This window comes from Ruditapes philippinarum, unplaced genomic scaffold (genome assembly GCF_026571515.1).
Source record: "Ruditapes philippinarum isolate M1 unplaced genomic scaffold, ASM2657151v2 ctg2125_1_1_1_1, whole genome shotgun sequence".
NCBI lineage: Eukaryota > Metazoa > Mollusca > Bivalvia > Venerida > Veneridae > Ruditapes > Ruditapes philippinarum.
This window is the reverse complement of record NW_026856260.1, coordinates 28,105-44,051: the sequence shown is the minus strand read 5'-3', so window position 1 is coordinate 44,051 and position 15,947 is coordinate 28,105. Positions and strand designations below refer to the sequence as shown.

Below are 15,947 nucleotides of genomic sequence, written 5' to 3'. Positions count from 1 at the left end.
ATTTAGATAATTCACAAATTTTGCATGTCAAAAATTTTCATGTCTGCTTCAAATTACCGTACAAAAAGGGATAACAGTTTTTAATTAAATGGTAAATAAAAAGCAAATAAAAAATTATATATGGAATATATTGAAATTTAATTCATAATAAAATAATCAAAAGTAGCAACTCATGTAAATATATAATCCATCTTGCAGTATTTATCCAAATTTGGTTTTATTTGAAATACGATTTTGGCCAAAGTGTAGAAACTGCTGTAAAATTAAAATTACTTTTTTGCATCGCTATCGCAATTGAGCAACCGTGTATAATATCCGTTCGTCAGCAATAACGCAAAGGGCAATGACATTGAACTTTTTCTTTTCCGATTGTGCTGAAATTCCATGTTCCGAACAGCATGAATCTACTATTGCACAAGCATGTGAATTTCGCGCAGAGTGGCTCACAGTTTTCAAGCAATGTGTATAAATACAGTGCTAGAGGGATATCAATTTTGTTATGTTGAATATTTTATTGAAATATATCAAATTTGAATTGAACATGTACAGTTTCTTTTGCTCTCGTGAGAATCTATATGTAAAAGGTACAAGGTACACTAATACATTGACGGCTCCACCAGCACAATCAGCAGATGATGACAGCTGATGTGTTTTTCTAAAACATCTTTTTTATTACTTTATAACTTACCACTTTCTGACATACAGTAGAACTGATGCAGTTCATCACAATGTGCACGTGTATAGCCATGTTTGGCAGTTGTTACCTCATTGATCGTTGTTACATATATTTGATCATATACACAGTAGGATGTTGCATCTCCACTCATCACAGAGTAAGGGCTGCTGGTGTTCCAATATGCAACTTGGAAATCAGACAATCTTTGGCAGTCTTTGCTGTAGAAATTATCACCAAGTGGGGTCACACGTCTGTGAAGGGAAATCCAAGCCGCAAGCCCATTTCTGCGAGTATAACATTGTACCAATATTACAAAATTCGCAATGCAATAAAACAGTTTTGATTTATACATGTTTATTTATTATCGATAAAACAATTCTTATTTTAACACGATGTAATACATTCTAACGTCTATGGCCAAGAAAAGGCATATCTTTTTTACTGTTTTCACTAGATTTCGATATGTAAATTACAATTATCACATTTACTTTTACTTAAATACTACACTGCACCAATTATAACAAAAGCAAGAAAAACAAGACAAAATGAATAATATAAGTCCGGGCCTTTGAACAGTAGACAACCAACGAATATATTTACTCAAATTAGATGTACAAATGTAAATAATACTTAGATCTTAACATGAAAACTAGAAGTTTAATAATGTTATGGTACATGAAAAAAAAAATACAGGACGAGTTCAAGAATTCATATAACATTTTCCAATTGATGTTATTGCATGTGTTAAAAAATTATCGAAAACACCTAGTAGGTTAAGCAACACATACTTAAATTCAGTTAATTATATAATGGCATGTCAAAATATGACTATTTTTTAGACAGTGTAAGGTCTATCATGGCAATTTTGTTTTTATCTCTTATCTAAAGTTAAATAATTTTCCTGAACAAACAAGTTTCATATGTTTAAACTGAATTGACAGATTGTATGCCTGGTTGTCCGTAAAAGTTTATAACGTAAATTAACAAATTTACTCGAACATGCATTTATCTTGGGTTTTAAAATGCATGTGTCCACAAAAACATTTCATCATGTTTCAAATAGAAAGTTTGGCGGGCCAGATAATATCATATAAGCCACTCAAACCAAGCTTTTTGATGTTAACAACGTTTAATTGACTGTCCAGAAATTGACGAAGAACAGGACCAAACCACATTGTCAACAGTTAAGCATGTACATGTATAATGCATATGCATGACAGTGAATATTGACATAGCGACAAACATATATACATATATATCGTACTGCTTGAACATGTTAAACTCTGCACTTTAATTATTTCACTTTAATTAACTTAGCTTGGAAAGGCATGCATTTACATCATGGTATGGTAATTTTTCAAATGAATACCCCCTGGAAAATTGCACCGTCTGTGTGACTGAGAATGTTGATGATAAAAATTATGTGATATATCTTCTCGCAAGAATATATTAAACCAAACTTTAATCTAATTGACCGCGTTTCAATAGAAAGTCTTGGATAGGACTAACTTTAGACCGTTTCACTAAATATTTTTATCTTAAGTATATAAGTTTTAGACTGTTATTTAATTTATTCTCCTGAGAAAATTAGAAAAATGCAGTGATACGCGCTTCATTCCGCAATGTGTAAATGTTCATTTTCATCGCTATTCAGAAACTGATGAGTCAGAGTCATACGTTAGGACATTATCTTTGACTCAATTTTGGTCTTGGGGCATATTTTAGACTTGGGTCTTTCCACGAGACGCAATCCAGATCTAGAATTGTAAATGAAATTGATTCGATAATTCAAGGATGCTTTATAAATCAAGTAAAAGAAAGTTGTGATTCGTCAGGAAAGTCTAGCAAATCACTAGGCCAGAATGCACCCCTTTAACAAGTAACTCGTTACGCCTTACCCAATTAGCAAATCCTTCCATGGGTCCTCGAACGTCAGCGATAATATTATGTTGAAAAAAGAATAATAGGTAATGTCCAACAGTTTCCCGCCATGGTCTGCACATATCCGAGCTGCATCATTCCAAGTCTTCGAGTCCGTGTAAAACGTGATTGTAGTAAAGTTCTTCACCGGTGGCGGTGATGCATGTGACACATAACGTGCACCTGAAGGCAACGTCAAAGTTGAAAACACGTTTTTAATAAAATTAACAGTTTTTTATCTCTTAAGTTCTTGCTTTTCAAAGATATCATGATTCTTATTTGAAGAGTGTAAAACTATTTATTGCAAATTGTAATATAAAAGTTAGAAAACTGTACATACCTGTGGTTCTTTGTTATTAGTATGGTCATTATTGGAGAAAAAATGTAGGAAAAATGTATTTCAGTATTCATATAAGAAAACAAAGCAAAACGTTCCTTAGCAAATTATTCTTCTGCTATTTTTTTAGCAAGTTAAGCTACATGAATTAGAATTTGTCACACAATAATTTTTTCAATTTAAATACTTTTATATGATTCTAAGCAAGCTATTTTTTTCAGAATACAGAAATCTAACTTTAAAATCAATATTGGACAGTGTTTGAAAATAATAATGTAGACGCTCGAAAATGTTAAGATTTCTAACCTACAATGGAATAAAGAAACATTTTTGAAGCTAACTAAACTAAAATATAACAAAATAAAATATGCATCTGTGCCGAATATTTTCCTATGGTATTCATGTTAATTATGACAATTTCCTTTATACCAAAGTAATAAATAATCAGCATGGTACACAAAACTTATAATAATTTTTTATATATGCATCACACGGGTATGCAGAAGAAAAATAAACAAATGCTTTTTACAAACGTTGACCTGAAAGTAATATTTCTAAATCATTATATAAACATGTCAAAGTTTTTTCATCCTTAAAAATTTAGTTTATGAGTAAAAATGACAATTGTAATTGCAGTATACATGCATTTTCGTTCTCTCTGACCTAACTTACATAAAAACTCCAGAAAATACAACAAGAAGAATATTACACCCTTATGCATCCTCTTTTAACTTTAAACTCACGAAATAAGCAATGGCTCATTAAATAAAAGTTTTCAGAGTACATGTATTGAAAACATAACCTTAAGAACCCAAATCGATAAGTTACACTTCCCGTGAAACATTTTAAGCATCCGTCTATCGTTCAATTAGCCAGCTAATCCGTTGGTTATCAATGACTGTCACCATCTTAATATGGACATTACAATCAAGCTTAAAGAAAAGGTCAGCAAGAATAACAATACTTATCGCAGACTTTGAATGAGACTGATCGATCTCTTATGCTTGAATGTACCTGTATCTAGAAAAGATCAGACTCAGTATCAAATGATCCTGGTTTTATAAAACTAAAATTGATCTTTTTTGCTAGAATTGAATGGTACATAATCATAATGTAAAATTTGCAAATTTGCTGATTTGCAAAGAAACAAATCCTATAAAATACAATCGACGAATATCGAAACAAATACAAAAAGAATGGGATCGAAATAAGGATCAATCTTAGAATCAAAATCAATATTTGGACAAACTATAAAATGCTCAAATATTTGAAAAGAACAATCAATTAATTTTAAAATTACACGAACATGCCATTTCAAGTACAATTTTATCAAGTTTATATTATATATTTTAACAATGGAGAATATTTGAGTTTTTAAATTTGACCCTGGTTTTGAATTTTAAATCTTAGTGAATATGGGGTCAGGTAATAGCGAAATTTGTCATTTTAGACTGAATCTTTTGGCTATAACGGTAGATTTTAAACAAATAAATAAACAAATTATTTTGTGTATAAAAGTAAACTAACTTTATTCGTTTTTAATCTCTTACTTTAAAATTAAAATGTTACATTTATTTCAGCATTGTTTAGTGTGAGGAAGACAAAGGGCACAGCAGATAGAAACTATTAAATTTTAGAATAGATTTTTTGAATACTTTATAATAATTATATGGTTGGACAAAACGTTTACAGAAGTAAATCAGATCCTTAATTGTCGTAACTTTTCGACAGCTTGCGATAGTATGATTTTTTTCGTCTTTAATAAGCCCGCCACTATTTATCATATCCTAAGTATGATATACCACTTAATGACAATGGAGGACTATGTTTAAAATCTTTCTGTTAATAATACCAATTGCATAAAAGAAGTAATTGCAAATTTAGGATCCTAGCTATTTTAATTTTTAAATTCGGCAGGAACAGGTAAAGGAACATTGCAGCTCTTGGTTTACAACCAGACAGTGCAAAAGTTCTTTAAAGAAGCATACGTTCAACGAAGCAGATCCCTTTTAAGTTTGACTTATTGTTTGAACACATTTTATCGTCATTCTACACTTAACACCGCTGTAAAAATGTATCAATGGTTTTGTTTGTTTTTGATGTCAACGAGAGAGAGAAAAATGAAACGCTCAATCTGGTATGAACAGAAATATTTAATTGTATGTATTGTTGAATTCCGATTGCAAACGGAATATTTGGTCGGATGAACTACACTTGTTATCAAATACATGTTAAAATCAAATACATAATAAAAATCATTCTTTATATTGAATAATCTTCACGTAATATTGGGCATAACAACGAAATATGATGAATAGTTTCCACGACTTCAGAAATCGCAGTAATATGGCCCTTAGCGAATATCGACCTGTTTACATACGCTACACAAATCATCCATGTAAAACAAGCAAGTGTTTAAAATTATGAAACCATTTCATTTAATAATTTCCTGCAAAAGCGACGTATATGATGTATATTCTATGATATATTAAAATTAAAATACATGTATACATTACTTTACTGGCTCATTATTATGTTTTACTATGTTTGACATGTTATTTTAATCATGATATTACTAAAAATACAAAATGTACGTATTCCTCTGAATGTATAATGAATGTCTTAGTTACTTATTGCTGACTTACTGATATATATATATGTCGTATCAATGAAAATATTCGACCATCTGCGTTACATCAAAATTTACACGGTAAAACTACTATTTAAAGAAAACGGCGAGGAGTCCCAACTACGACTAAAATTTATAGAAAATAATCAGTGTTTAAAACATCTGTAAACTCATGTATATAAACACTTTATTTGTTCCCGTTTAATTTAAACCTGATAGACACGTAAAACGATAAAAAAAATATAAAAAATGTCATAATAACATATCAACAAAGAGAGAATCACGAGGTTTCTTTTCTTCTTTTATTGACGAATATACCTAGTCAATCAATTTCCTTTCAGCACATTTACAGTTCGAAATCATTTGTACTTCAATAGTGTTATTTAAACAGGTTAAATTAAGTCATGCATATTTTATAATATGATCTAGGGCAGATAACACAACTTTCAGATTACATGTTATAATAATCATACTAATACTACAAACTTTAAACGTAAACATTCATTGTTTAAAGCCGTCCCTGAATACCCGTGCTAATTAAAAAAATAACTGCAATCAATTCTAAAACATGGATTTTTCAAACAAATTTCTACGTAAATTCCGATTTTTTGTTTCGTTATGAGAACGGGAATACTGTTATTGCGTTGTTTCATAAAGACAGGCTATCTTTTTGGATGGATATTATATAATCACTGTAAGTTGTATTAATTTTTCTGCCCTCGGATATATTTTTTTTAAATATTATCATAAAGCTTTAATGTGCGTGTTCTGAATAAACCATTTTAATCAAACTATCATTTATAATCATGAAAGAAGCTGGGTTTGGCGCTATATAGTCTTGGATTATAAATCCTTTTATTCGCTTGGTTTTGACTCAAAGCTCAAGATTTTCATTAGTCAGCGTACATTCTGTGCTTCATTCTGACCAATCATAAACACTGTACCTGGAATCTCGGTTTTGCTTTCACGAGCGCACTGCCTGGTTACCTAAATTGGCAGGGCATGGACAGTGAATCGGGAGACTCGGGTTCAATTCGTTCCGATTAATCATGAAATCTTTTCAACGGTCATCTGCATCTCTACTCTGACATGTTCAGAAGAGCGAAAGTGAAGGCATCTAGTACTGGTTAACTGCTTCACAGTCTTGATATTATAAACTATTGCGCATAACTATTTCAATAGACACAAATTAAATTTAATCTTACTGCGTACATCTTACGATATGTTACATAAAATTTATCGAAGATATTGTGTGCATTGACTGTATAATTATTATACAATAACTCGGTATTTTATGGAAAACCAGACAGGTAATAACTTATTACGTGCATTTATTTTTATCCAATCGAAAACGGAACCAATCAAGGTTTTAATTGTTTCATAACATTGGTTTCTATATGAAAAAGTGTTTATAAACAATCAATCAAAGTATAGGAAAACCAATAGAAACAACATCAAGTTCATATTAAATATTAACACTATCTCACTTTTGTTACTGTTATTGGTAAAAAAAATCATTGGTCCGCCATAATTGTATCAGGTCATTTAATACCATTTCAACTTTCTATCGTCATTTTTATCATTGGCGTTCGGATAACATGCACTTTTATCAATTTTGCAATATAAAAAAATGCTTTAATTGAATAAATATACATGTCAAAGTAATGTATATGCATTATAATTGGATTCCCACAATCAAAATTTCGTTAACAATAGTTTAGTTGATATGGCCTGTCTATAAATAGAAATTTTTTTTTCATTGAATTTAATATCAAGGAAGTAGAATTTGTAAGCTGTGTTGTTTTAGGGATTTTATATTAATCACTATAATAATGATTGTGTTTGTTGCTTTCGTTTTTCATAAAAGTATAAAATGTACATGTACATAGTATTTTATTTTACAAGTTTAAGCATAAATACTGTATATAAGACAGCGATATATTTGTTTCTTTCAGGCTGAAAATGGCGGCTGATACTAGTACACATTCCATGCTCTATGATACGGTTTGTATGAGTATAATAAGAAGAAATTATAAATTCCTGGCTACCTGTTCAAATGAAGACCAATGATTGTAGATGATTCAACAAATAACCATTTGTGTCTACGTCATATCAACATTAACGATTAAATTTAAATGAGCCGTGTCACGACAAAACCAACATAATGGGTTTGCGACCAGCATGGATCCGGACCAGCCAGCGCATCCGCGCAGTCTGATCAGGATCCATGCTGTTCGCTTACAGACCCTATAACAAGTAAAACAACTGATAGCGAACAGCATAGATCCTGATCAGACTGCGCGGATGCGCAAGCTGGTCTGGATCCATGCTGGTCGCAAACCCATTATGTTGGTTTTGTCGTGACACGGCTGAAATCTTATTTTGTTGAAATGATGTAAGTCTGAAGGAAGTCAATGTCCCGTTTTAAATATTTCATAAGAGCCATGTGCTATGCAGTAAGAGAACGGTTTTACAAGTTGACCTTTCAATATTGAATGAGCATCAATTTGTGCCACATTCTATGCTAACATGTGATAAAAATATAAACATAAAATCTTGATTAAAAGCAAATCAGAAAATCATTCGATCCAAAAAAAATTGTAAAGAAAACGAAAGAAAGTATTGAATCATTATCTTTTTTCAAGGTGAGAAAGGGAATACATATGAATCAGGACATGTGATTTCAATCTTTGAATCTAAAAAAAATGTTAAAATGATGTTTAAAAAAACTTCTGTGTAGGTAATATACGTTTAATACTGGATCATTGACTAAATTATCATTTCTTCAACTTCATTCTCTTTTTGAGAATGAAAGAATAGAGTTCTTTATGCACACACTTTCTTGCCTTTTTTATCTGGCAGGCTGGTGGTGACAAAAATGACGTTTACAATGAAAGTTGTCAACTTATCCGTCGGATATTAAAACATAAACTTGCCACTGGTTTGATAGTAGCAGGGGCTGTCATAATCGCAATTATTGTTGTAGTTGTTGTTGTTAAAACCAAAGCCAATGATCAAGAAAATGAGCAAGGACAATTTGCTTCTCATCATAAAAGTAAGAAAGTAATTTTAGTGGACTTTTATATAATTATGTAACCAGCGAATCTCATTTTAATTTTATATGGTAATGAAATGTAGGACAGAACAATATTCATGTTAATATTCATAAGTTATAAAAAATAATATGATTATTATAAAGTTCCAATAAAATATGTGTATTTATACTACTCAATTTACTCTGTTAGGCTAATAAAGTTGATGATAACATAGTCGCATGTGTCTTATTAGATAGCATATGTGCATATGTGTATACGTATGTTTATTTATTTTGACCAACAGAATTTGATTATTGCAAAGTCGCATGTCTCTTGTCAGATGCATATATGTATTTACATTTTAAAAATCTTATTTTTGATGACTAGACTGTTGTATAACCATATGCACGCATTGGAATGTTTATTGAGCTTGATGATTTCATAGTCACGTGTCTCTCTATATATTATGCATGCATTTAAAGCGCATACCTTTTCAGATGATACGAGTGACAATGTTAGCCTTCTGATCAACCTTATGGAATGCACAAAGGACACATGCAAAGAATGTGAACAAAACTTTACTGTTGAAGACATCCCTTACGAAGGTGATTTTAAATGTACATTGTTCATAAGATAAATTTTACAGTCCATACAGGTCAAACAAGTATTCAAATTTTCCTGATCCTCACATATAGCTATACATATTTTGCATGCTGCATGATGATTTTAGATTACATTGATAAATAAAAACCTTACAGAATGACAAACACAGTAAAATTGAAAATGTTGCAGGCTTGGGTTCATGACTTGTAGCGGTAAAATCAAGCTACCGTTTAGTGCAAAGCTTAATATTACTAAATTAACCTGTGTTTTATTTAATATTTCGATAACATACACATTTTTTTTCATATGACCGTTATTATAGACCAAATCACTATACGAGTTAACAATTGGACGTTTCACAGTAATTTTGGAATTGAGCTGCTCCTTTTGATTCGGTGTTGCTGTCATTTCCTTTGAATTGTTCTTAAGTTTTTTCTCTTTCAGCACAAGTATGTGGCAGTCAGAACCCAAAGGTAGTGAATTCGAGTAAGTTATGACCTTCACAATTGTAGTGACACACCTATAAAGAAATAGAGATCTAGAAAAAATGTATTAAAGTTTTGTGGTTTCTTCATTGGCTTCCCTTAAATATTGTAATAATCTCATTTGTGCTTTATTCTAGGCTTCGGTAAAAACGTAAGTGATGTGACGAAATTCGATCATTTCATATTAAAAATTCTTGTTCACTCCAAATTACCATTAAGTGATGAGAACTGTTGTGCATATCGTTTTTCTTTGCCTTCAAGACAAATAAAATTTTCTAACAGGTTGATGCATATTTGTAATATATTTTCTGTCTTGTTGCTTATGAACAATTTTAAATCTTTTACAAAATGAAGATGTCAGTCTTATAAACTAATAATAAACAAGAATTTTTCATTTTATAAAACATAAACAAATTATATTAGATTATATTAAATGATATAGAGTTTTATTGGCTTGTCTGTTGTTAGGAGATTATATGTTTTCTACTGTGCTATCATGCAGTATATAAAAGACATTTTATACCGCTTACACAGATTATAATTATGAGCATTGAATGATTTAAACAAATTTGTTTGGTTGTGAAGCGCAGTTTGAGAGTTTATAATTTTGCGCTATACAAATACACTATATTTGTTTAAACAGGAGTAAGTTGAAAACATGTCGATGAGATATTTGAGCCGTGCCATGACAAAACCAACATAGTGCGTTTGCGACCATCATGGATCCAGACCAGCCTGCGCATCCGCGCAGTCTGATCAGGATCCATGCTATTCGCTTACCAATTTTATTACAAGTAGATAGCGAACAGCATGGCCTGATCAGACTGCAGGTCTGGATCCATGCTGGTCGCAAAGGCACTATGTTGGTTTTGTCGTGATACGGCTCATTGGATTATTTTGATTAACATTCATTATTTGGAAGAAGTTTCAGAATAATCATAATGTCTTAGTGAAAAAGGCCTAGATTTTGCAGTTGGTAGTAAATGATGAAACGGTTGTGCAACGAAAATGAAAATGATTTGTTTCAAAAATCGAATTTAAATGTAACAATGTTTTGTTTTGTTGTTGTTGTTGTTGCTGTTGATGTTGCTGTTGCTTCATAGTGGATTTCTGGAGCAGTATTCAACTTCAAATCGTAAAATGCAACAATGTTTTGTTGTTGTTTTTTTGTTGTTGTTGTTGCTTTATCTTCAAACGGTATTAAAATGCAACAATATTTTGTTTTGTTGTTGTTTTTGTTGTTGCTTTATAGTGTATTTCTGAAGTAGTATTCAACTTCAAACGGTATTAAAATGCTGCAATATTTTGTTGTTGTTGTTGTTGTTGCTTTTAAGTGGACTTCTGGAGCAGATTAAATTATTGTTCTAGAATCATTTGTATCTCATTTTCTTGTTCCCTAGATCAAGTGACCTGGAGGTCTCAAAAATATGAATATTTCATAAAGAGAAAAAAATTTAAAATGAATTCAATAGACTTACTCCGGAATTATGAATATTTGGGTTTTCCTAGCTAATCCGTAAGTACAAACAAACTTTTACAGTAACAGCTTCGAAGTCGGCTAATCCATTGTGACCAGTATCCTGAGTATTGCACCGTGAAGCTTTCACGGCAATAATTTGTTTGTACCTATACATATTAGCTGGGGGAAACCCATATTTGCCGAGTTCCGGATACATTAGAAAGTCATTGTTAATTAAGGTAATCACGTTTTTTGCAGCATGCTACCTTTGTAACAATACGTGTTTAACAACGGATGACATTATAGACCTTTGGAATAAAAATATGAGATTGTGTGGGGACAGTCAGCCAGAACACATTACATGTAAGCTTATATATATAAAACATTTCAAAGTATTCAGTTTCAGATATTTTAGTTGTTATTTCTTCTCTTATCTATTTCGTACCACATTTGTTTGTTTGTTTGATTGATTGGATTTAACGTCACACTGACACTGTTATGTCATATGGCGACAATCCAGCTTTACTTGTGGAGGAAGACCTCAGGTACTCTTACGTGCATTATTTCAGGCAAGAACTGGCACCCGAGTAGAACAACCGTAAAGTAGCTGCTTCCTCACATGAAAAAAAAAATCCGAAGTCCTTGTCGGAATGAACCGACAGTGGTGAGGGGACAAGTGGTTTGAAGTCAACGACCTTGTTACACATTTGTAGACTAAGTTCAAAAAAAGATTTTGATTTTGTTTTTAAAATTATTCTATACTTTTCAATTGACATGTGGTAAGAACATATTTTATTCCCATCGCCCCACATTAAATACGAAAGAAAATATTAGTTTAGTTATAATAAGAACGAATCAAAGATTAAGGCCAATATTTTGTATGTTCAAAGGCTGCCTTATTTCAAGCATGAAAAACTTGGACAAACCTTCTCTTGACGGTACATATAAATGCTTCGAAGCTGAGATCCACCAGAAATACAACACGTCACCAATTCAGCCACTTTTTGACTGTCAGCATGGCAAAACTGGAGAAAGGTGTGAAAAACTTAACAAAGTTCCGGTAAGAAGATAAATTTTGATGAATAACATTTTCATTATTGTTTGCATAATTGAGCCGCGTCACGACAAAACCAACTTTATGCGTTTGCGACCAGCATGGATCAAGACCAGCCTGCGCATCCGCGCGTCTGATCAGGATCCCTGGTTTGCTTACCAAACCCCATTACAAAATAGAGAAATGATAGGAAAAAGCTTGGGTCCTGATCGACTGTGCGGTTGCGATGCGGGTCTGGACCTGCGGGCGAAAAACTAGTTGGTTTTTTTCGTGACGCCCCCTCAAAATTTTTATTAAAAATTTTATTTTTTTCGTAAAATTTTTCTAGGTTTTATGAAAACCCTAAAAAGAGGTTTTTTATTGGGATGTGCACACCCAAAGCTATTCTATTAAAACTAACAAAAAGAAGTGAAATTTTTTAAGGGGGTGAAATTTTTCTTTTAATAACAAACTTTATAGTTTTAAAAATTTTAAAATTTTACATAAATTGAGAAAACAATTTCTTTGTATTTTTATTTTTAATGTTAAAAAAGTCCGATACTTTTATTTTAAATCAAGTATAAAGGGAAATTTAAAAAAAGAAACAAACGTTGATGAAAAACAAAAAAATATTTCAGTTTTATTATAAATTAGAAAAAATTTATTTTACTTGATCTAAAAAAGAGAGAGAACAAAAAGGGAATGTTAAAAGAACGCCTAAAATTAAATTTCATTGGCCCCCAATTTCAAAATATAGGTGTTTTCCCTATTTGGGGAAAAAACCCCCTTTATTTTGGGTCACAAGGGCAAATGTCAATCATATTACCTTAAAACTAAAACGTTTCCAGAAATAACTTAAATTTCCCTTTGGCCACAGTGTTCAAAACTTCACAGGATGATAGTCCATATTGGGTATAAGAGCCCTATTGATTTTGGGGTCACAAGGTCAAAGGTCAATGTCATTATTACTTTAAAACTGAAAACAGTTTCCATACCATAACTTAAGTTTCACTTGGCCCACAGTGTTCAAACTACATAGGATGATTGTCCATATTGGGTAGAACACCCCTATTGATTTTGGGGTCACAATGTCAAAGTTCAAGGTCACTTTTACCTTAAAACTGAAAACAGTTTCCGGAGCATAACTTAAGGTCCATATGGCCCACAATATTCAAACTTCATAGCAGGATTGCTATTTGAAGGAGGTAATACTTTATTTAATTACCATGTCTTACAAATGCTTCATCCGTAATAAAAAAAATAAACACTTGCGGGCATAAAATGCTCCGCCTAGCGGTGCTCTTGTTATCATTATTATAATATTTTTTATTACAGTTCTATTGCAAGTGTTATGCCTTGGATAACAAGTTCCATAACCAAGAGAACATGACGGAATGCGCAAGTATTCCAGATAAACCTTCCTGCCATACATCGATCCAAGGACGAAATTGTATGTGCACGCGACTTCCTGGTAAGATAAATTTTGGAAAATCGTATTCAGCTTTATGCTGTCTTCTACCTTTTACACCAATATTTTAAAATATGAGCCGCGTCACGACAAAACCAACATAATGGGTTTGCGACCAGCATGGATCCAGACCAGCCTGCGCATCCGCGCAGTCTGATCAGGATCCATGCTGGTCGCAAACGCATTATGTTGGTTTTGTCATGACACGGCTCAATTATTTCGATATAGTTATCATTAAGCTTTGTTTTACTCAAGTTTTGTCGTTTGTTTGGGAGTAAATATACATGCGTTTGATGTCTGTTTTGTTTTAATTTTCACTGTTATGTTTAGCTTCAGATGACTTTTGTCTTTTTACCACATTCACAAACGACAGGTGCTCGTTTGCTTTGTTTTACAACGTGTTTTAGTGTTGTTGTTGTTTATTATTTATTTATTTCTATGTAGACTATTTCGAACTGATGGCCCTAAAATACCATCAAAATACCTTTCGAGATTCAAACTTCCGTTCTTGTTGTTGTTTATGTTGAGAGTTTATAACACAAAAAACACTGTTTCTTTTTCAGAAAAGGAAACTCGACGGCTTACACAATGTTGAAGACCATGGATATTTATCATCACAGAAATCTCTGAAAGTTACTTCAAAATGAAATCAATGCTAAAAACAAATAACAAACATGGTTTGAATGAAGTTTTATTCTTTGACCCACTTCTTTTGATAAGATATATACTTTCATATTGTGACATCAGGGAGCGTGTTTTTATTTTTGACTATGATACAAAAGGGAAAGAACATCAAAACATCCGTCAATCTGATTTATACTCGGGGGCTACGCTTCTTCGTACAAATCAGATAGCCTCGTGTTTCGATGCTCTTTCTATTACTTATTTAGTAACGATTAGCAACAGTTATCTATGTAATATGTATAGTTAGTCTGTAGTATAAATGTGTACATGTATTTGAAAGTATGAATTTTTTGAAGCCAAATGATATGACTCTTCTTAAATTTTTCAATACATCATTTCTGTACAGAATGAATTTTAAACAAAAAAAGTGATTTTTTACAGCCGACAAGTATATTAGTCAAATTATTCAAATAATTATTATGCTTATGAAAAAATGGTGTTGCGACTGTAAAAACAACTTAAAAGGGTTATTCTTTTGTCAAATTGATAGTTTTATGCATCAATGATTTTTTGTCAAATTGATAGTTTTATGCATCACTGATTTAGAGCACATACTCATGCAATCAGCTCAAAATATTTTTGTTGCTGTTGTTGTTGTTGTTGTTTTGTGAGATGTAGTAATTTTATATCAGCGGGAACTGGGAAATTATAAATAGTTAAATATCATTTATAATGATATGTTGTACATGGAAATCAGTAGTTTATATTATAGAGTATTGTAGATAACATTGCAATGAAAATCCAAAAATAAGTCAATCAAAATTTTGTGTTGAAATTTATAGACAGGCAGCAGCATTTAAGCTCGATTATTCCAAGAATAGTGGCAGCTATTGTACCCACCATGAATTAACTAGGCGTCAGAGTCGGTGACGGCGTCGGCGTCACACTTTGGTTGTGTTTTTCTTTGCACGTTCGTATCTTCAAAACTAATGAAGTGAATAGGTTGAAACTTCACACACTAACTTAAGAGCATAATGGGAGCTCATCCAGGTCCATAATTATTTTAACATAGATTTTGACAGAATTATGGCCCCTTTTAAACTTAGAAAATTCTACATTATCCATTATTATTATTGTTTTTCAAGCACTGAGAATAGTCGGACAAACTTTCCTACTGACAGCTCTTGTCCTGTATACCGTACAGTATTCAGACATGTTTTTTTCATGCACACAGTCAAAACTGATTCATACCCTGAAAGTCGTAAATTCATTTAACACAATGAGCCGCGTCACGACAAAACCAACATAGTGTATCTGCGACCAGCATGGATCCAGACCAGCCTGCGCAATCCGCGCAGTCTGATCAGGATCCATGCTGTTCGCTATCAGTTTCTCTACTTGTAATAGGGTTTGTAAGCGAACAGCATGGATCCTGATCAGACTGCGCGGATGCGCAGGCTGGTCTGGATCCATGCTGGTCGCAAACGCATTACGTTGGTTTTGTCATTACGCGGCTCATATAAATAAAAACATTGTGGTTATTTATTTTGTATTTATGTGTCATATTGTAAGCTTTATCTTGAATAACATTAAAGTGTATAAAGCTATATATTACGAAATTTGGACTACAAAATCTATCAACACTAAAATTATATTGTTTCCATGATATTATGGTCGA

The 15,947-nt window shown here is 32.1% G+C and overlaps 2 protein-coding genes across 4 annotated transcripts; one reads left to right on the top strand and one right to left on the bottom strand.

Annotated features, from left to right (window-relative positions):
• Nucleotides 1-587: 587 nt before the first annotated feature.
• On the bottom strand, nt 588-2,831 carry LOC132746017 (uncharacterized; the record flags this gene model as incomplete). The annotated part of the gene is made up of 2 exons (XM_060735065.1): nt 588-960; nt 2,575-2,831. Coding segments are annotated over 2 exons (540 nt in total), but the record flags the coding sequence as incomplete, so codon positions are not given.
• Nucleotides 2,832-5,956: 3,125 nt separating this feature from the next.
• LOC132746003 (uncharacterized) lies at nt 5,957-15,544 on the top strand. Of its 3 annotated transcripts, none has more exons than XM_060735039.1 (9): nt 5,957-6,256; nt 7,518-7,566; nt 8,425-8,617; nt 9,080-9,202; nt 9,645-9,686; nt 11,403-11,507; nt 12,035-12,204; nt 13,513-13,648; nt 14,209-15,544. In XM_060735039.1, exons 2-9 carry the CDS (start codon nt 7,525-7,527, stop codon nt 14,238-14,240), a joined length of 843 nt encoding a protein of 280 aa, XP_060591022.1. In that variant the 5' UTR covers nt 5,957-6,256; nt 7,518-7,524; the 3' UTR covers nt 14,241-15,544. The 3 variants fall into 3 exon arrangements, with proteins under 3 accessions (XP_060591022.1, XP_060591024.1, XP_060591023.1); XM_060735040.1 differs by having other exon boundaries at nt 5,964-6,256; nt 9,095-9,202; XM_060735041.1 differs by lacking the exon at nt 9,080-9,202 and having other exon boundaries at nt 5,959-6,256.
• The last annotated feature ends 403 nt before the right edge of the window (nt 15,545-15,947 follow it).

Bases quoted from the DNA above. Each gene is read 5' to 3' on its own strand.
- LOC132746003 (XM_060735039.1), top strand. From the start codon at position 7,525: ATGGCGGCTGATACTAGTACACATTCCATGCTCTATGATACG. The intron at 11,508-12,034 runs GTAAGCTTATAT...GTATGTTCAAAG, and splicing joins TCAGCCAGAACACATTACAT to GCTGCCTTATTTCAAGCATG. The intron at 12,205-13,512 runs GTAAGAAGATAA...TTTTTATTACAG, and splicing joins AAAAACTTAACAAAGTTCCG to TTCTATTGCAAGTGTTATGC.